The sequence below is a fragment of the Thunnus thynnus genome, chromosome 7, assembly GCF_963924715.1.
Source record: "Thunnus thynnus chromosome 7, fThuThy2.1, whole genome shotgun sequence".
Classification (NCBI taxonomy): domain Eukaryota; kingdom Metazoa; phylum Chordata; class Actinopteri; order Scombriformes; family Scombridae; genus Thunnus; species Thunnus thynnus.
Genome location: NC_089523.1, coordinates 14,188,505 through 14,210,254, shown reverse-complemented (window position 1 = coordinate 14,210,254; position 21,750 = coordinate 14,188,505). Strand labels below are relative to the sequence as shown.

The window sequence follows — 21,750 nt, the reverse complement described above, 5'->3', positions numbered from 1 at the left end:
ATAAGTTGTTCACTGGTCCACAATTTGCTCCAAACTAGTTGTGATGTCACAAATCGTGCTCGTAGGTTCACAGCTTAAACTCGGCTTTTCAATGAGCACAGAGAAACTTTCTACTTTCAGCAGATGAAAGTGAAAACAGCCTTCTAGCGTCAAACTCTGCACATACATCATTCAGCACAGTGAAGCTCAAACATCCAACTGAAGGAACAAGAAGGAAAACACATTTCTTGACTGGAGGGGGACTTTAAAGAGTTGCAAGATCATGGGCCAATATTTTTACAGCTGGTTAGTGATTTTCAAATCCACCTCCATAACGTTACTAACATTCCTACATATCATGTAATACGTGTATGTACGCACATCTGTTTGCTTTGAAGAACAGCAGGCTTATTTTAAAGCGGCCGGGCTGATGAAAAGGTCTCAGTGGGTCATTTCTACATCATTTACGTACACATATTCTTCAACCCAGGTCACTGTAGCTCTGAATCTGTTTATGGCATGTTAGATGAGTCAGGGCTGTTTTCAAGAAAGGGGTTAATGACCCTGGAGCAAAATAAAAGGTTTATAAACGACTGTAGACTGACCACAATTCATTTTATTTAAGCGTGATTATTGAAGAAAAAAGGTGGTGCTCTCTGTGATGTGTCTAAAATCAATAACCTGACCTTTCTTTCTATTAATGCTTTGCTCTTCATTACAAAGTGTTATAGAGGATAAAAGTGGCTTTTAATTCAGACAAACTTGAATAACTTTGTGATCAGTTATAATTCATCACTCAGAGATAATCCAGCATCCTGCGGCACAGATTTGACATTGTTTTGCTGCAGCATTGAATCCGTCACACTAAATCCTCGAGCTCTTCATAAAACCTCCCACATAAAACCAACAAACCACAGCAGGTTACGACCACTGCAGTCCCACCAGCTTCTATTTCAGCTCTTGAAATGTCTCTCTTTGTTTGAAAGTCAAAATATTACACAAACAGGAGAAGCATTGGCAAAGTGTTTATTGTAAATTGTTTCAAATGGACACAAAAAAAAAAGACCATGTATGGAAAATATAACATTTGCGTATAAAAAGAACAGACTTTATGGAGACATTCAGAAGAGATGAGTTGGAGATGTGAAGATGCCCTCTGCTTTCTGCAACTACTGACTGTACACTGGACAAAAGCTTTTAAATTTCAGAAAAAAAACAACCTTGTAAAGTCTTCAAATTGACTTACAGAGCAGATGTAAGTTGAACATGACAATGGCAGGGAGAAAAGACTGTTTTTTTTATAAATTATTTTATGCCCATATTTAAAAAGAAATTTAAGGAAACCACGGGAACAGACCTTAAAATCAATTTTTGTTCTTGCACTCTTCTCCTCAGTTTGGTAACATTAATGATATGAATTTGGCCTCAGTCCAACGTGTGACTGTCTTTATGCTCTTCAACTACTACCAGCGTGTCCTTGTGCATCTCATCCACATCCTAACAAGGACTGGTCTTATCGGAGGAAAATGTGCCAACATGGACAAAAAAACCCAAAAACAAACAAACAAAAAAACAAATAAAGAACTTCCCTTATCAAAAAGCAGATAACATTTTTAATTAGTGACCAAGTGAATGAAAATTAAAGCCCAAAACATCTTCATACACAAATGAGCACGCTACCAGAGAGAGTACTGGCCCTTTTTAAAACTAGCAATGAAGTTGACATGCAAGCTTATTTTTTATAATAATAATAATAATAATAATAACAATAATAATAATAATAATAATAATAATGATAATAATAATAATTTTATAAATAGTTTAGATTCAGATTAATGTTGAAATTTGGTCCAGAGTAATCTAGTTGAACCCAATTCAACCGAAAACTTTCACACAGACAGAGTTCATCCAATGATCAATCTTTAAAAAAAAAAAAAAAAAAAAAAATATCAATCACTTTACAGTTTTCTTTAGGCTCCGATCAGGCAGTTCATTCACTTACAGCCTGCATGTGAACAGAATCAGTGCCAGCTGCGGATCGGTGGAAATTTACAGACAACATTCACTTCAGTAACACTGCATTAGCTATCAACAAGTGGAGGTTTGGCAGCAACTACAACCACGTATGGTCAGTGAAGGTATCGCTCGGGGACAAAAGCGGCCAGCCTTGAAGAAGCTCTGAAGACAAGAACAAGGTATCGTACCAGTATAGCAACACATTAAAATCAGTGTTTAAAACAAACAAACAAACAAAAAAAGATACAAAAACATTTTCCTAGAAAAATATATTGTTAAATATACAAGACATGCATGTTAGAAATATATGACGGACCAAAGACAAAACAAGTTATTTCCACGAGCAAAAAAAAATAAAAAATACACGGTTCACCCTGTATTATCAGCATTCAATGTTCAACTTTTGTTGCGAATATAAATTCAAGTTTCTTTTGTATCTTTTCAACACTTCATTGTTCAGATGGGCAGATGACGAAAATCATTAAAGGGGAAAAAAGTGGCAAAAAAATCCAACAAAAACAGGATTTAATAAAAAATTGTTCATTAGTTCTGTCCAGCACAAAAATGATTTGTTGATTAATCGATGTGTCGAATATTATCATGTAAGTGTTTTAAGAATTTGGTTGCTTGTTTAGTTTCATATCATTATAAATTGAATACTTTTCACTTTCTTTCTCTTAAAAATAGGAAATTTTATGACATCACATTGGGCTCTGACAATTTGTGATATGCATTTGTAATTAATTTATGACTAAACACTAATAGAGTCATCAACAGGGTGATAATGCCATCAAATGAACACATCTTTTAACTTTTATACTACACAGACTTTTGAAGCGCTTGACTGTTCTGGCAGTGGAGTGCATCGCCTAACAGCCGGGGAACAGTTAACGATATTTAACTCTTTTCCACAGAGAGCCACATTTCAAACAAATTCTCTAAAACCATAAAGAACAACAGCTGAAGCTGTGAAGTGCTGCTCATTAAATTATTATTTTTTTAAAAAAGGAAAAAATGACAATGTGTTTGTTGGTTGCTGCGATTGTCGGGACTAATTTTAGGGGTGACGGGGTGTTAATTTATCATTCTGACTGACTACTCTCTGCATTTTCTGTATCTTTTCTAACATAAGCCACTACAGATATGTTGCAACACTTCTGCTCTCAACGTGACAGCACAGACCTGATGTATACCGTACCGATACGATTCACAATCACAGGGAAACACAACTCTACACCACAAACATGTGCTATCAGGATTCAAAACTAAAACGCATGCAGTCTGCTTGCCTTAAGTCACTAAAAAGTAAAGGATATATTAGCAAAAACCGTACACATGAACCAACCATTATTTATTTTTATTATATATATATATATATATATATATGTGTATGTATATGTATATATGTATATATACACATATACATACATATATATAATTTGTCTCCATTTTTAAAAGATTTGTATTCAAAATACATTAATTCTTTTTTTCAAGTCAAACCTATGAAATTGTCTTTGGTCAAGAAAAATATCTTAAAATCTACAGGCTATATAAATGTTATTGTACAGGAATGAAACATAAACGTACTGGAGATCATGTAACTGATCAAAAATGGGGAAGCTGATACCAAGTATCTAATCATTTCTTTCATTTGGAGTGCTCCAAATATTTAAAGTGCTTCTGCATTATTCCCTCAGCATTTAATGTGAAAGACACATCCATCAAAGTAAGGCAGGTCGGTTTTTTTTTCTACTTAACTCTGAAAATATATACATTTGTTCAGAAGAGGAAGGACACTACGAGAGTAGAGAAAGAGTGTATATAGTGTACACGGGCACAAATGGAGGACAGTCCTCCAGAAAGATGATGATTATCATTCAACTCTTAGGACAGATGTCAGAGCAAATCCTTAAAAAAAAAAAAGATTGTGAGAGCATCATCACAGCTGTCGATATAAAACTGGGTGAATAAAAAAAATTAGCAGCCTATTCACACACCATCTAATGATGCCTTTTTCACACAGCTGTAAAAGAGGACATGAATTAAGACAAGGAAAGAGTCTCTTTAGAAGGTACCTAAAGGCAGAGGAGGGGAGGAGGTGGCGACAACGCCTAAGGGGTCGCTCGTTTCGAGGACCGAGTTCGTTGGACTTCCTGTTCTTAGGCTGTCACTGCTGTAGTGGACTCATGATGTCTGGAGGTCAGGGTGTATCGCTCGTACTTCTCCTGGACACACGGTGGGCGTCCTTTGCTGGAACAACTTCCGGGGCTCCTTCGGGACGCCCATCGGTGTGTCACTGTGGTGCTCTTTGTGGTGTACTGCCACCTGCTGGCATGGCTGTCTCAGGCCACACCTGCTTGCCCTGGTTAGGAGGTTTTCCCCACGATGGGGTTGTCCCTGAAACAGAAACAATAACAAAAGATGAGTGAGTTTTTCTTTCTGTGCGGAGGCGCAGCTGTGTGTGGGTGAAGTCTAACAATCCACACTTACAGGCTGCCGTACTGCGCTGCGGTGTCGCTCCTGATGTTGTGCTGCCTCTGAAGCTCCTCCATGATGTTTCGGAGCTGTTTGAGTGTCTGAAAGGTCTCTTTGGGTTCCTGAATGGTGAACTTGGAGTACTCCTCCTGCTCTCGCTGAGGGCCCTGGTACACTGCCATACTGGCACATGCATCTAAGGAGCGGACACACATCAGTAGACAGTTTGAGTCTTTATGATTGAGGTCATGTGACTACTACTCTAAGAGCTAAGAGACCTACATCAAATCAAAATCTTAAAATCAAAACTGAAAGTCAGCATTTCAACCTCACAGTCATTGTTTAAATTCTAATCCCTCATGGTGGATTAAAGCCAAAACAACACTTCATGTCTATTTCACAATTTGGACTTAGATAAGTTGAAACATCTCTGTATGAATCATTATAGAGGTTATGACCTCTAATAATGATGTAATGCTCCAGGAAGCCACAAGTGGTTTGGGCCAGTTTTTGTGACATTTGACAACAAGTGTAATCAATAAATCTCTCCTTCTAATAAACAGACCCAACATTTCATGAGGAGACACTGACCCTCCATGTTCTGGAGCTTGGTATCGTTTGAAGAGAGGAGGGAGAATATTCTCTCAGTTTCCCGATCGCAGTCTATGTCCAGCTGCAGGTTGGCCAGCATGGTGCTGAAACAGGAGAGAACAAAACAAAATGTATAAAATGTGTTTGGTAGGAGTGAGTAGCAGAGAGAGGAGGATAATATTTCCATCTGTAAAATGAAAACACAAATCCAACTGAGCTTTTCTATGAACTCTGTGTGTTAAAAAATATAAGAAAATACACATAATGATTAAAAAAAAATAGAGCTGAACAGCTTAATGAAAGAGACATGGCAGTTTGGAGATCATAACATGTGATTCAGGTGCAACTGACAGTTTCTTAGCATCCTCTAACCTGCAGATATAAGACATAACGCAAGTTTCTGTACAGATTTGTGATTTTGTAGAATATTTAGTGGCGATCAAACAGCTACATAAATAATAAAGGTTGCGTTAAACTAAAATAAATCAGCTTTTTTATTACGAGAAAAAGAATTTGCTAACATACAGTACATTTTGATTAAACAGTCATGGGAACTAAACTTGGAAAACTTCATTCAAAACTAAATTTTTTTGTTATTTCCTTAAAAACAAGACATGCAGAGGTGAAAATGAAGACTGAAAACATCAGAAACACCTCTCTCCAGTGTAGTGAGGGTCTGCAGGGCATTTTCTATTATTTTTCTGCCTTAGTTCGTAATTGCACTCAAACAATTATCACATGAAGATACGTTTAGTGCCTAAAGTTTATGGCAACATGAAGAGCGTTGTGCGGCGGACATAAAACAGCCCACCTAGGTTTTGTGTTATGAGCTGTTGTGTATTTGTCGTTTCACACAGTTTCCTTCTTGTGTGTTCTGGGGTCGGCTCTCTCTAAACAACATCACTGTTTTCAGCTGAATTTACCACCAGTGGCACACTTTCAAAACAGCGGTGAGCAACTTTATGAAGTGTTTATTGGGATCGGCAACATATGTCCCACAAAACAGCAGCGAGAATATTTAATAGATCGTGTATTTCTTGTCTTGTTGGTGGTGATGATGACGATGAGGGGAAAGACTCACGTTGTGCAGGGCTTACAGCCTGGTGCGTTGTTACTCTGGCTTTTGCAGCACTGCCAGGCTCCGCTGGTGTAATTGGATGGGTGGAAAGTAGCGAGACGTCCCTCGTTACAGCGACTGACCTGGCTCAGGACCTCCAACCACTCGCTGGCTTCTACACAGTTTCCTGCTTGCACGTACAGTGGTTTCTCAGAGTGGATCACCTGAAACATCTGACATGACAGAACCAGCAGTTCTTAGATGTGTTTACATTCAATAACCTGAGCTTAATTTTGTTTTTCAAGATGATCTCCAGGAAATTTTGCTTCTTCATGCCTTAAAAATGCTGATGTCAAAATTAAGACTCACATTCATCTAACACACTGTCAACAAATGCTCCAGAGACAATGAATACAATATTTCATCATTTGTTTATCTTAGATTGAGGAACTGGTGGTGGGATTTAAGTTTCCGTTACAAGGGGGCCACACTTTCAGGAGTGATGACTATATGTCTAAGGCTTACATTTTTGCGGTTAAAGGCACTTTCATCCAGTTTCTCCACTGCCTGGATATTTTTGACATTGATGACGCAGAGGGCCTCTTTTCCTAAAAAGAAGAAATCATTCTGTTAAGTTTGTGTCAAGACTAATACAAAGTGACAGTCTGGAGTTTTAGCAACCTATATTTTAGGCTTTTTGTTTATGTTAAAACAATGAGATCTTGTAAAATTAGATTATTTAAGAAGAGGGTGTAGGTGAACATTTGTCTTGAAATAATAGCACTTTTTCTCTGTTGTGATCTACATTTTCAAATTGCCTCCCATGACATATGCTAAGGCTGGTAATGTGCCACACATTGACAGATTTGGTGTGTTATCTCAGGTAAAATGGGATGTTAAGCAACCCAAAGAAAGCACTGCATCTTACTTCACTCACAGCAGTGTGCACAAATGTCAAAATACACACAAAAGTTACATTTGTTGCCATCCAAGACAGCAGATATGACACAATCAACATTTCTACAGATTAGACAATATGCACATTGCAGCTCCACTCATGTGAAGGGTCTAGTATCAGAGGTGGCTGACAACAAACTGAGACTATGGATCCATAATCTGTAATTCATGATTAGTAGGTTTTTGTAAATTAAACATATTGTTTGCATTTGAGTTTAATTACAGTTGCTGCTCTAACCTTGCAAAAACAATTCAACCCAACTTTGATGGAGAAGTCAATTTTCGATAGTGACTTAAATCTCTCCAGGACAAAAACAATTACTCTAATTTATCACTACATCTTTTCATTCCCGACACGCTACGCTACAGCCTCAACCTCTCAATCCTCGACCATTTCTTTAAATCTGTTGAGAAGATAGCATTCACTCTGTTCCCCTCCCCTTTAAAATGCGATAAAAACTCATCATCCCACATAATTAACAACCCATCAGTTAAGGCAAGTTTAACACATACTTAACCGTCTTGTGACCCTACTTCATTCTATTTCTGTGCCTGAACAGCCCATAAATCTATTAAGTCACATGTGCAGGCAGAGAAGGAATTCTATTATCTGCTTTTGATGTTACACATATATCTACAGGTAGGATAATATAGTTTCCTTTCCGGCAATTTAACACAGACAAAATTTTAAAAAAACAATTTAATTCCCATAGAGACGCATATATATGTACATATTGATGGAATACTCACAAATTTATTTCATCTATAAGTGATTGAAATAAAATAATAGTAAAATAAAGAATAGAAAAGTTTAATATTGTCAATTTCTCTTACTTTAATAAACAAGAGATTCAGTTAAACCTGCTATGAATAAAACTGGGAAAGGCCGTATTTTGGCGCCATCTGCTGGTTTTTATCAAGAACGACACTGTGACAGACAGACATGCATGCAGCAGACTATATTATACTACAAGTTCTGGATGAAAAATATATTTGGTGTAAGATGATAGAGGGTGGTCTCACCTTTATGTTTGTGGTAGGAGAGCTCTCTGTTGGTCACTCGCAGCCATCTCTTCTTAAAGTTTTTCTTGCCGAGGCGTTTTCTCCCCTGGCCACGTTTCTGTACTTCCCTATCACAGCGAAACACCAACAAGAGGATTCAAAACTGACACGTTTTACTGGAGGTAAGCAAATAAACAGTTTCAGTTACATTTAATTATTTTAAGCGTTTGTTTCACTGAAACTGTCCAGCTTGACAATTTATTACACTGGAACAAAATTGATCTGGAACCGTTTATTACACCTTTATGGTCATTTTTATAGTCTGGTGCAAGATTTAACTTGATTCTTTTATTGTCGATCCATGTCTGAATTGAACGTGTGTTATGGGATTTTTTAAGATCACACAAGGACTAAAAGTCTGGCCACTCTTTTCTTTGTGTGTGTGTCCAAAGTCGCCAAAACAAAAGTGAAATACTAAATCACTGCTGCAGTACTTCAACGCTTCATCTTCACTCTGATGGATAATAAAGCTCAAGGCAACTGTCCAGGCTGCATAAGTTGTTTTTCATATTATGCAACAATGAATGTCTTCTTCTGAAGAGAGAAAAATGGGCCCAATCCAGTATTTCCCAAATATTCACAAACAATACTACAAGTAACAAACTCTTCTGTGGATGAAGCTGTAGTTTTACTGGTGAAATGTCTGTAAATGAAAACATAACACTTCAGTCGCTGCTTCCTAAGTAAAGCTTCCTATTGAGCAAACATTGTAACGATTTCATTTTAAAGCTTCCTGTAGCGTTGGTCAGCACTGTCAGCGACTGCAACTCACTGGAGCAATAATTGCAGAAGGTCGACATACAGATAAGCACATTTTCCTAAAACATTGCTTCAATTTTGTAGGGAAGAGTGACAAAAGAAGAAGCAGCCACAAGGAGCTGATTTGACGAAGAGGTGAATGAAGCTTACGACAGTTTGGAAATATGAAAACTCCCAACATCTCACCAAAATCAGCATCACTTTAACTGTGCTGTTTCTGTTGCATGGAAAAGCAGCAGCACTATGCCTGCATCACTCTTTTATTATGAAGAATGGTATTTCTGGCTAAATACACTCCACTGATGTTGCGTTTCATTTTTTGTTCTGAGTGTGGGTTGAAGTTCAGTGTGATGGGAGGAGTCCTGAGAGTATCAAAGGCCGCCCCGAGCGTAGCTCCACACAAAAAAACATTACTCTTAATCTTATATCTCCTTTCCTACGGATTCTGGCAGGGTTCATAATGAACACTCACCCCTCCTTGAGAACCACAGCGTCCTCCAACCCGCTGGACCCTTTGGAGACGTTAGAAGATATCTCATCAAGAAACTGGAAACAGAGTAGACAAACAAGAATACCAGAGCTAACAATTAGAAATGAGAAAAAACAAATAACATTCTATAAATGTTTGAGAACAATAAAAAAAAAATACCTGTTTAACTTTTTCAATACACTTATCTTCTTGGAATGATTTGAAGAAGTCATACATGTAGGTTTCTTTGAAACTAGACTGAACGGAGAGAAAATAAAGACTTTAAATCAACATGTGACTGATTAAAAAAAGGCTGCATTTTATTGTATTTTTGATTAACAAAGAGTGGCACTCAATGTTTTATGACAGTTGCACATATACTACAGTACATCTAACACTGTTCAGTGTTCTCAGGCCAGAATAAAGTCTTCTTAATGTCGCACAAATGCCTTCATTAAGGAATCATGATTGAACTGAAAGAGTGATGCACCCGTCTTTCCTTCTTTGCTTTAACAGGCTAAAGTCAGAACTTCTCATTGCTACATAACTACCGTTCATCTTACCAGTTTTTTTGACAAACTACCCCAGCTGCCGAGTGTCTGGATGGTTTTTGAGATGAGTGTGAGTGTGCGGGAAATCTCAGGATCCTAGAACAAAAGAAAATGTAAAATGACAACATTGTTTAAGAAATATGTGAATTCAGTTTGTATTCATTGAACGGTCAGCTGTGGTGCCACTGTCATGTACTTACAGGATGATGGGAACGCAGTTGGAAGGAGTGTGGAGAAAGAACGGCGACAGCAAAGAACCGCAGGAACACAAAGCTGCTGACAGCTGAGTACTGAACATGAGGGTCAGCTGTGGAGAGAAAGAACATGTAAGAACGGATTCTGGCTTTACTAAACAAGCTATATCGATCAATAAAATCTTGATGACTTTTAAACTATCATCATTTTATTATGATTGTGTCTTGCTTGTAAACAAATGGAGAAGTGAGAAATAAGCTACTGTAAGATCATATTTAATTATCTCTAACTTATTTTTAAGTTAGGCAGGTAAGTGACGGTGGATGCGAGCGGGGCAGAGGAAAAGGTCAGTAGTAAGTTGTCAGTCTGGCAGTAAATGTACAGTACAGACTACAGTGTGTCAGTTAATAAATGCTAAAAAGTCACGTCTGTTGTTTCCCCAAATGCTGGAAAAGTAAAGGGGGTTAGCTGCAAAGTTAGCAACAATGGGCTAGCATAACCCGAAGACACAAAATAGAGAAATAGAGAACAGAGAAATGTGTGACTGCCGAGTTTACTATGCACTCCGTCCCTAACACTGGCCGTCCTGGATAACCAGTATCACGAAGCTGGTTATCAACTCGTTCAGTCAACTCCTATACAGCTACGAGCACGTTTATGTGAAACGGGGTTGTTAATTACGAATGACATCATCAGAACCATGAATGAAGTACTTCATATGATATGAGATGAAACTGTGATACCAAGTATCTGCGGAAAAATAATGTTTTAGGGACAGAAAAAAGTCATTTTCAACAAAGTGAAATATAACGAGCCTGTAATCATACAACAGAATAAGAAAATGTAGAAACACTAGAAATATTTTCCATATATTAAAAGTAGGCTAATAAGGATTAAAATACATGTAGATATTATTATATATGAGTTAAGTATAGAGTGAGTATTTTTTTTGCTATTTAGTTGGATGATGAAGAAACCATTCTGAATATGTCACATAAGAAAACTTCAATGTAATGCCAGACTTTTTCTGTTACCGAAGCAAAGAGTGGAAAAGTAGTTAATGACTAATGAGGTCTATCTGACTGAAATGTTGCATTTGTGTGGGTTATTTTTCTAATAAAAGACGATCTTTCGTGTTTATTTCCAGTCACCATCACACAGGAGTCTCATGTTATTCTGAGCTGCAGTAATGGAATCAGAGTGTAAAGTCATCCACACTGTCAGCTGTCACTCCGGGGAGAAAATTAACTTAAACAATTAAATTGCAGCTAAAATCAACATTATGCTCCTTTATTGTAAACTCAGGACTTTTGTCCATGTGGGGATACTGTAGGAATGATGACTCTTTACTTCCAGTGATCTGATTGGTCAGTGGTCGGGGTGTTGACAGGTTGAGATCCGATACTCTGAAGTTGACCTGCTCCGGAGCAGGTTAGCGGTTCATCATAAGTTACCATGGTGATTTATCCCAATTAAAAGTGAGTCAGCTTTATGATACCGGAAAACCTGAGTAAAGCCCAAAGATAGCAAACCTAATAATCTTGCTTCATGATACAGGCCCCTGATCTTCTCATATTAAAATATGCACATATCTTTTGCAAGGCTGGTTTCTTTTAGATGTCTGACAAGCAATTCCTGTGACCAAGTAACTACAAAGATGCCACAGTAGCCTCTTATACAAGCTCAAGCACGTACCTGGGAAGCGTTTGCAGGCCAAGTGTCTCAGTGACCTGAAGACATCACACATTAGTGGGGGACAGCTGGCACTGGACTGGGTGATGGAGGAGAAGACTTTCTGCACATAAACCTGAAGATTCTCCTATAGAGGGAACGCAAACATGCACATATGATACAGAGGAAAACAAACCAATGTCTTGAAAAGGTAAAAAAGCCCATCAGAGTCTGTAAGCATTTACCTTGTTGACCTCCACATTGTCCCCTTCCTTTAGTTTAATGGGGTCAATCTCACATGTTTTGTTGGATTCACAAATCTATAAACAGATTAAAAAACACAAGAAAGCAAACAATTAGAGCCAGACGTAATCTGTTAATGTGAAATCAATGTTTGTGTGTATTTTAGGTTTATCTGAAGGACAACACGAGATCATTGCTTTTTTGTCCTTGACATGTCAAAGAACTCAAATTAGTTTTTAAAAAGGTCATGTAACAAATAATATAAAGTCACACATATAATAATAAAAAGATGTGCTTGATTTGCTATTGCTTAAAACATTACAATTACTATTCATACAAGCTATTGGGAGGAAATTCAAAATATATCTGCTTGTTTGCAAAGACAGTCAGCTATTCAAGTGGAGTTTTCCATATTAACCTCAGTGATTCATGTTAATTCTGGCATCTATACTGGAAATGTGAATATGTGTTTCCTTGTTGCTCATACCTCATCTATTACAGGCTTCAGGGTAACAGCCAGGTAGTTCTTTCCCACAATCTTCATCATGTCATCAATGCAGCGCGTTGCCAGTGAGTTGCCACGGAATATAGTGTTAGCCTCCCTGTACGGACACAGCAGTATTTCACTAATTTGATTTTCCCTGTATTACTGAACATTTCTTGACAAAGTAGTTCTGGTTTAGATTAGATGACAACATTCAAAGAACAACTCAGTTTTGAAGGGGACAAAAATTGAAGTATGTTATTCAAATTTCCTTTGTAAATGCTTGTAATTGCCTTCTGGTTTAAATTTGACTTTGGTTATGTTATCATAGCCAATGGGAATGATGGCAGGAACTACAAAAATAACACAAAGAAAAAAGGAACTTAACTTCAAGGCTATGAGAAGTAACAATTTGGCAACGACTTTTACTCGTCTACCTACACACCGCTCTGTATCTGTAGTGTAGGCATGTGGGATTACTCACTGAGTGTTGTCCAGCTCTAGCGCCGCCACAGCAGAGACAAAAGGCACAAAACGATTGTGGTGGAGCAGCAGTCGAACCATGGGCAGAACAGCCTCATATCGCTCTCTGCAGATGTCCCCCAAGATGTGTGCTGCTGACGCCGAGATGGGCTGATGGTGGCGATAAAAAAGAGAGTGCGGAAGGTGAGTGAGTGAAAAGGGGAAATAACACAGATTGACTGTACTGAGGAGAGTAGGAGAGAAGGAAGTAATGGAGAAATAACACAATGTGTAACTAATGAATTCCATGATAATATCTAAAAACTCTCTATAAGAATATGACTGAGGTGTGTTAGATTCACACAAAGAAAAGCTACATTAACATTATTATCTATAGAGTATTGTGCTCAATGGCGTCGGTGCACGTTGGCACAGATTCTGCAAGTCTGTGATTTTTTTTAAATTCTTTTTTTAAAAATTTCTGTCTGTCTTAGGTTTTACTGTAATTCTAGCAATTGCCCAACCTTCACATCTGGGGATTTGAGCAGCAGGTTGCAGAGTGGTGTGTAGCAGGCAGATGGCAGCACCGTGTCTTCTATGTAGGTCAGCTTCAAACGCAACGATCCTAAGTCATCAGACTTGGACTTGCTGCCGTTGCCTTTAGGTTGGAGGAGATACCTTTAAGACCACAGGAAGACAGACTTTTTGTTAGTGAGCTGTGACGGGAGGAAAAAAAAACACAATGCAGTGCAAAACCATGATTAACCAAACTGCTAAGAAATGGTGATTCTGGGAGACCAAGACCCTGGACTACTGCTGTCTGCACCACTATCAACACTAATCACAACTAGAGCAATAAACACCACAACATACTGTATATCAAATTACACACAGATAACATAATGAACAAATAACTTTAAGTGTGCTGCTGCTTTAAAGAAACAGAGACTGATGGGACAGTCGCTCCTGCTGACCTGAAACCAGCTGCTCAGCACAACAGAAACCAACTGTACCAACTATTACCAGCTAAAAAGACAGCTGAAGAAAAAAATGGAGAGAATTAAAGCTTGCTAAACTTCATTGGACTGAAAAGGAGGCAGATATCCTGAACCTGGTGTGAATACAGGAAAGGATGTGCAAACAAAATAAAAAAAATCACCTTATAGAGGCAATGAACACGAGCAATACTGCAGTATAGACAGCAATATGTAAGCTACAGACTTTATGGAAACACAGTGGCTTGTATGCACGGTCTTCTGACTGGAACAATTGTGCTTTTGGGAGAAAAAAAATGCATTTGAGGCTCATACAGAGCAATGTTTTACATGTTTTAATCGACAGGCATAATGACTTGATTTTTACAAAAAAAGCCAAAACCAAACAGTACATACCTAGAAGATCAGCTGTGTCCAAATATCTGACTATTAAAGATACAGTAAAACATCTTTTAAAGAGGATTTGTAACTGTAGCAACTGTTGCTCTGAAAGCAGCTCAAACATCTCGTAAAGGGGGTTTCTAAGTGCTACTAAACAAAGCTAATGCCTTCCTGTATATACTATATAAATCAGACAACTGTCTTTGCCATCTGCTCCTTATTTTTTCCAGTCGTTTAACAATTCTGGTGGAATGAGTAACTTCCACTTCAATTTAAAGCATATGTTAAGAGACAGTTAAGAGAACATTGCTCATATTTCTGCTGCATGCACGTCCTCCCAAAAGCCAACAGGTGGAGCTAAAGACAAACTGATTAAGCACAGAGTTGAACTGCAGTGTTTCTAAAGCTGCAGCTACGCACTGAAGGTTTGTCTTTAAGCTGCTTGATCTGTAATCGTGGCACACAAAGTCGCTTCTGTCAAGAAGTCAACAGATCACCTGCTCTGATTTTATGAAGCTTGATTTTCATGTGTGCAGCATGGACTATTTCCAGCATAAACATAGGACATGAGGTACTGCCACCATGCAAAAAGCCACCCACGCACTCGACTCACAGCCCTCATGTACTAACAGATTGCTATCTGGCATAATCCCATATCACCTACACTGACGCAAAGCTGGGAGACACACACACACACACACACACATTCAGTGGAAAAACCACAGAACACTGAGAAATCTAGGAAGATTTTCAAATCACCGTCTAAAAGGTTCGAAAATCTTAGAAGTACAAGTTTTCCCGACAGATATACAGGAAAGAAATCCTGGACAGAAAGACAAAGCACCTCCTAAGTGTAAAGATTTGATCTAGTTAAGAGGAAGGTGACCGAGCCATGTCGTCACAATGACAGTGTCTGGCTTGGTTTTGTTTATTGCCAGCAATCTAATACATTTATAAAAGAAACGAAACACATCAGAGCATTCATTCAGTGAAAGAACAGTGAAGTCCTGGACTTATTTTCGTCATTGTCCCTCATGTTTCACAGTCCAATAACTTCTACCAAAGAAACAGACTAGCCCCATTTGAACTAAAAAAGGTCTTAGTCTCCTATTATCTTTCCTGAAAATCTAAAATGGGCCTATTCATTTACAGCCAATGCAGTGCATGAAAGCCTTTAAGGCAAAACAATAGGTCTGCGTGTGAAAGGATCCGACTGCATGTGGCTGCATGAAAAGAGTGTGGCCGAGGTGACTGAATTATGAGTTGTATGGAAGAGATGGTACATATTTGTGACCTGTTTTTAAAAGTCTTCATTACGAACCAACAGGCTTGTAACTGAGAGGCACAGACACAGTAGAGAAACTGGAAAGTATAAAACCTTCATTATCCTTTAAAATGTGAAGTCATTTTCTTATGTCTAGTGCTTACCAGGCCTTGTGGATATGGTCATTTCTCAGGATCTTGACAGGCACCCGCGTCTCCCCCAGAAACACATCCTGAGCCAGATTCTCACTGTTCCACAAATCAACTCTGCAAAGGTAGAAGATGCAAACTGAGACCATGTATTTTATGTACGAACATATGGCGTTAAAATACAATCAAACTACATGTACATCAGGTAACACAAAGTTTTTGTTGCTGTGTGTGTTCAGCACAAACACGTAACCAACCAATTCCAATAAATGGCAAACAGGGGTTTTTAAAAAAAAAAAAAAAAATCACTTCTCTATGGTGCTTACCTGTTTGGTGCATTAAAGCCAATAAAATACCCGTGCAATGACATCACCTCAAATCCAAACCTCAAAACCATGCATGAGTGTTTACCTTTGAATCTGTCTAGCCTTACCCAGTGAGCTATGAGTCCACTGTGATGGGAGCCCCACATATCCTTAACCAGAAACCAAGGCTCTCTATCAGTAGTCAGAACACACCAGATCCAAATTCACTTTTTTGTCCTCAAGTTGTTAAGAAATAATTTTTCTTCTGTCAAGACTATAGAGGGGGAACGAGAGAAGGAGAGAGAGAAAGAGAGAGAGACAGAAAGAGTCACAGAAACACACAAATGAGAAGGAAAAAAAAATAACTTACTTGATCTCTAGTTTTTCAATGTCCTCCTCCTCCACTTGGAAATGAGACTTTTTAGAGTAGCTGCTGGACCGCGTGACCTGGGGATGGACATGTCAACCAGTTCAGGCATCTCCAACACTTTCCAGCGAATTGCCTAAAGGCTTCTCTGGTTTATAATTAGACTTGCTTACACATACACAGTGTTTTTGCGAGCCTATCATGTGGTTAGACAGCAAAATGTGTAGGTACAGGATTTACCTCAAAGAAGAAGGTCTCTTCAAACTGAGGGTTGCTGGTTTTCTTCTTTACTTTTGTTTTCTTTTGGTCGGACCTTAGGAGATAAGTTACAGAAACTCTTTTCATGAAAAGGTTCCTTAAACGACTATTTACATGATAGTTTATGATTTCCATTGCTTTTGAAATTCAGTTTTTTGTTCTTAGCACTAAGATTATGGTGATTTTTAAAAATTCTGCACTGAGGAGCAGCTATAAAATAAAGTCAATAAAGTGCAATTAATTATATTCCTGTCTTAGCCACAGTTCCCTTCATCAACTACAGCTGGTGTAAAATGGATCAACATCAAACTAGTTTTAGCTGCCCTCCAGTAAGTCTCAGAATTGATTTAACATTGTTTTCATATGTACTGCACCACATGGTCTGGTCCCTGGTTACTTTGGTGAACTCATGACCCTGCAGTATGTAATAGAAGCTCCTCAGATCTAGTCTTACTAGTTGTACAAAGGTCCCAGTTTGTGGTAAAAGGTGAGTTGACATTTACAGTCAGAAAGACCTACAGTGTAAATTCATTTAAATCACAATAAAAACGAAACAAAAAGAAAAGCTACACAACTGGGCTCTTGATTTGAGACTTGACTGATTGACATAGAAGCCACACAGAATAACACAATGTTGTGATGTAGTTAACATTCACTACATACATATTTTAGGCCAAACATATTTAGTTGAGCTTTATTTCACTTTATGATGTTATGATTAATGTTTTCCCCTTTTTGTCTTTATCGTTTAGTGTAAAAAAAAAAATTAATTACAAAACATGAATCATCTCTTCATTTAAATTGGCAGCAGTCTCCATTTAGTATCATTAATATCAAACTGTCAAATCAACCTAGCAAACGAGCTGCTTCTGTACTTGCACACTAACATGCACTAACATGCATAGAATAATATAACCATATACAGTATATGTGTGTTGTTAAGAACAGAGTGCTCCTTTTATTATATGTCTGTGTGTGGCATTCAGAGTTACCTGGCAGGTCCAACGAGTGACACGGTGGCATAGGGGTCACAGTTCTGCCCACTGATCAAAGGCAGTCCCTGGCACTCGATTATCCTACAGGTGTCATGAGGAAATACACAAGGACGTCAATTAATACTACAATTACCACGATTTTAGAAAAAATTACGCTTAATTTCTGTGTTAATTTACATCAATAGTGTCTCAGTTGCACTACTAGTCTAAAATATATTTCATTTACAGATCATCTTCCACTCTACATGATACTGTGCAGCTGATCATCTTGCAACATAATTTTCAGCATTTCAAACAATTATGAGGTGACCTAAACATCGGGAGAGATTAGCTTCCTTCAGAGCATAAATGGTAGATAATTTCTTGTTTGTTCAACAGATTTTGAACAAACAAACAGTGGAAAAGCATTTGTTTTTAACCCTCTATGTTCTAGTTTATAACTGCACCGAGTGAAAAAAAAGGAGGTTACTTAAAACAGGAAACTTTTATCAAACTTTTTATTTTTATTTGGTAATTTTGGAGTTGCTACAATGGGGATAAACAACCACCAATGTTTAACATTTGTGTCTTTTTTTAAAAGAAGACATTTAATCAGAAAAACAATGTGTTTAGTTGTTTCCTCTGGTATAATGCATGTGCCACAACAGATAAAAAGTCAAAAAAGCTTCCGCACTCTGAAAGATGTCTCAGAAATCTCTCTCTTTTTATTTTTCTATTCTCTTCGACGGTTGAGCACCACAGAACAAGAAATCTGCGTGACTGACAAGCGTAGACATCGGCTTAAACAAAGTTTAAAAACAAATTAAGTCAAAAAGTCAAGTAATAGCCAATAAAAAAAGATAAGAATCAAATTCCATTGCATCATAATTTTTTTTATCTTTCGCACATATTCTCACACAAACACACACGATTATGTGTGAAGGAAATACTACTTATATAATACATTAATTACTTTTAACCCAAAACAGTCTCGTGGATATACTCCAATACAACACTATTATTTTAACAATGGTGAAGAAGCTTGAGCGTAAAGTCATCAGATTGTCAACAACATAAAAAAAACACACTATGCATTGATAAAGTAGTGTTACAGTCGCCATTTAGAAGTACTGCTTTGCCCTCATGTGTGGCTCGTGTCACACAGGGACCACTGCTTTTTTCACAGGTGTTTCAGGTGACAACAAACAGACACTGTAGGCACCCTAAACAGGATGTGGCTGCTAAGCAGGAGTCACCGGGGAATAAGAATGAATTCAGCTCTTCGCTAAGTGAGGCCAGAGGGAGAAGACATGCAGAGAGAATGTCAGGATGTTTGTGTATAATCTTCCTGGGTGTCATGACATTATTCCCTATAGTCTCCTTTGCATCTATTTTCTTACTCAGCCCCACCTCGCTCTGCTCCTATCGTCTCTGGTGTAATCATGCTGCAACAGGATGGCATGCAGACATAGAAAGTGTGCAAATTATAAGCTTGACACCTGTGATTCTGACTTTGCTGCCCTGTCTGCGCGGGCTGATGTTCATCATCTGTGCGCATACAGCACGAGGAGAGCTGAACAGAGAGCAGGTGACAGTTTAAGCAAACAATCTGAGTGACACAGTGAATGACGGCAGCAGAAAACCACAGAGCTTGCAAGTGTGTGAAGCGCAGGCTTCCTGCTCAGATGCCATCACTTCCTCTGCATAACCCTGCTCTCCAAGTATGAATGGGGGGTGCAACAACAGGAGGTGCGCACATGCACACTTGTACGTGTTCTTTATATGCTAACCAAATCCAACAATGAGCGGTTTTTTTCTGAGCAGACCATCATCGCTGGTTATTATCTGGTGACAGTTTTCACTTGTGACAACATTTCTAACTCAAATGTCCAGTTAGGAGGTAAAGGTAACAGATAAAGTTATGTTGTGACACATGCAAACCTTAAAACAACCCACTAAGTGCAAAGATCGGTGACTGATAGGATCTTATCAATGATTACCTCTGTACATCTATTTAAAAAAGAGATCTTACACCATATTAGTCAAAGCACAAATATTGCATTTTAAACAAATACTTTTTTTCTGACAGTTTTTTCTGGTACTATTTTAACTTCAAATGTTTCAAAATAATGTCTGAAATTGCTGAAAAAAATGTATACAGCTTAAAATAATTTGATTTGCTGCAGTCTGGGGCTGCCACTAAAGATTATAACAGTTTCTGATGTCTTGAAATAGCCTTTTTGTCTGACCAATGGCCCCAAAACCCAACGATATTTAATCTACTACACTGTAAGACAAGGAAAAGGAGTAAATCCCCACATTGGAAAAGCTGCAACTATTTCAATTTTTTGCTTGAGGGCTTAAACTGAAGATGTATTGATTATTAAAATAGTTGCTGATTACCTTTTTGTCAATCTAATTTTCTGTCTAATTGTTGCAGCTATACTGCAGTCACCGTTGCTCAGAAGACAAGGGGAAGGTTTCCTCTGTCAATAAGCTAAAGTTGCTGTTGTTGCCTGCGACAAAAAGCTAAAATACAGATTCTGTTTGTTTTGGGAATAGTGCGGCCAAAGACTCCCTAACCTCTCAGGACAGTGGGGGTGTTGTGTCTGCCCCCAGTGTCTCAAACCACACATCTAAAATAACAATCTCTGAAGTCTGGCTAATCGTCCATTTCCTGCGTTGTTTAGAATGATTGTCCACTTATTTCTATGTTCCTGACTGTCTGTCATATCCATATGTTTGATACTATAGTTAAGGCCAAACAAGGGTTTAAACGCGGTCTTGTTCTGTCCCTTTAATTGTGCCTTCATCCTTTTCATTATATTATTGCAGGCAAATCTAGTTTTGTAGTTGGTTTGCACCTGTATTTTCTTTGTTTGTTTAGTTTACAAATAAGATGCATACCCGATACCCGATCCTCTTGTGTGAAGTACTTTAGCACAAGCTTTTAAATTGTTGTAAATAAACAAGAAGTTGAATTTAAAGAACAGGAACACAATTAAGACAACTAATGGAGAACAGAGAGGAAGCAGGATTCGATCGTAGGCCAGAGGAGGGACTCATGTGGTTCTCAACTTTTCATTTCTACCATGATTTCAATTTCACTTCAAACTTGTCAAAATTATACAACAACCAACTGGATCAGATGTCACTTGACTAGCGACAAGAGGATCTAGATACTCACCGGACTAGTAAGTGTTGACCTACTGAGCCATTCTCTGTAATCACTTCATTCAGTTTCATCTCCAGGTGAACCTTGCCCTGTTAAAATACAAGGAGAGGAGAGCGACAAATGAAAACTTTGAAATGACTCATGTCACGATATCTGTTTTACATCAGGTCTGAGTCAAAAGTTTCTCATAAAGTCCCAGGTTACAGTAAGGTGAGGTGTGCTTTCAAGTCAGTGACAGTGAATGAACACAGATTTATCTTTCTTTACTCCAAGTTCACCAAGTCAGTAATTAGCTTAAAAAGGTAAAATATGATAGAAGTGTAGGATGTATTATTCAGCCTAACTAACCACTAACCCCATTTTTCAATTCACTACAGACATGCACAAATACTTTCATTGCATTTAAAAAAAAAAAAAAAAAAAAAAAAAAAAAAAGGAGTCATCCATTTTTCTCTCACTTTCATATTTGAAATAGCTTCTTGTTATTCTCTGTTCTTACTCGAGCTGTTTTAGGTTAATGGAGGTACCATGTGTGACAAGAGCCACAGCAGCTGTGAATTTTGTAATCATTCAAAAGGATCTTTACGGGGTCGGATGTGGTGAAGGCTGCCGGTCTCGCCTTCGGAAGTGTCAGAGAGAAAGAGAGAGAGAGAGAGAGAGAGAGAGAGAGAGAGAGGGAGAGAGAGAGAGACAGAGAGAGAGAGCTAGCAAGAGAGAGAGGGAGCTAAACAAAACGCCCACACACTTGCACTCTGTCTCTGCAATTCAGCACTTGGCTGAGATGGCGAGTAGTTCTTTCTGATGCAAGATAGGCCTTTAAGCCTGTATAATGCTAACCAAATGAGTCAATATCAGCAGCAAATTAAACACTCGTATTACAACTACCTATCCCCTCTGTTTGGAGTAATGAG

General features: G+C 38.2%; 1 protein-coding gene across 1 annotated transcript in view; it reads right to left on the bottom strand.

Annotated features, from left to right (window-relative positions):
- Positions 1–991: 991 nt before the first annotated feature.
- The window catches only part of rasa2 (RAS p21 protein activator 2), a 31,072-nt gene continuing 10,313 nt past the window's right edge, over positions 992–21,750 (bottom strand). The window contains exons 5-24 of the mRNA XM_067594495.1: positions 20,852–20,928; positions 17,683–17,766; positions 16,673–16,745; positions 16,436–16,512; positions 15,776–15,877; positions 13,496–13,649; positions 12,994–13,142; positions 12,513–12,627; positions 12,028–12,102; positions 11,807–11,930; positions 10,117–10,223; positions 9,929–10,012; positions 9,546–9,623; positions 9,369–9,442; positions 8,099–8,205; positions 6,644–6,726; positions 6,143–6,351; positions 5,062–5,165; positions 4,486–4,666; positions 992–4,392 (exon numbers count right to left, since the gene is read on the bottom strand). Coding sequence (XP_067450596.1) covers positions 4,362–4,392; positions 4,486–4,666; positions 5,062–5,165; positions 6,143–6,351; positions 6,644–6,726; positions 8,099–8,205; positions 9,369–9,442; positions 9,546–9,623; positions 9,929–10,012; positions 10,117–10,223; positions 11,807–11,930; positions 12,028–12,102; positions 12,513–12,627; positions 12,994–13,142; positions 13,496–13,649; positions 15,776–15,877; positions 16,436–16,512; positions 16,673–16,745; positions 17,683–17,766; positions 20,852–20,928 — 2,088 coding nt within the window. The 3' untranslated portion in view covers positions 992–4,361. The remainder of the gene's footprint in view (positions 4,393–4,485; positions 4,667–5,061; positions 5,166–6,142; positions 6,352–6,643; positions 6,727–8,098; positions 8,206–9,368; positions 9,443–9,545; positions 9,624–9,928; positions 10,013–10,116; positions 10,224–11,806; positions 11,931–12,027; positions 12,103–12,512; positions 12,628–12,993; positions 13,143–13,495; positions 13,650–15,775; positions 15,878–16,435; positions 16,513–16,672; positions 16,746–17,682; positions 17,767–20,851; positions 20,929–21,750) is intronic.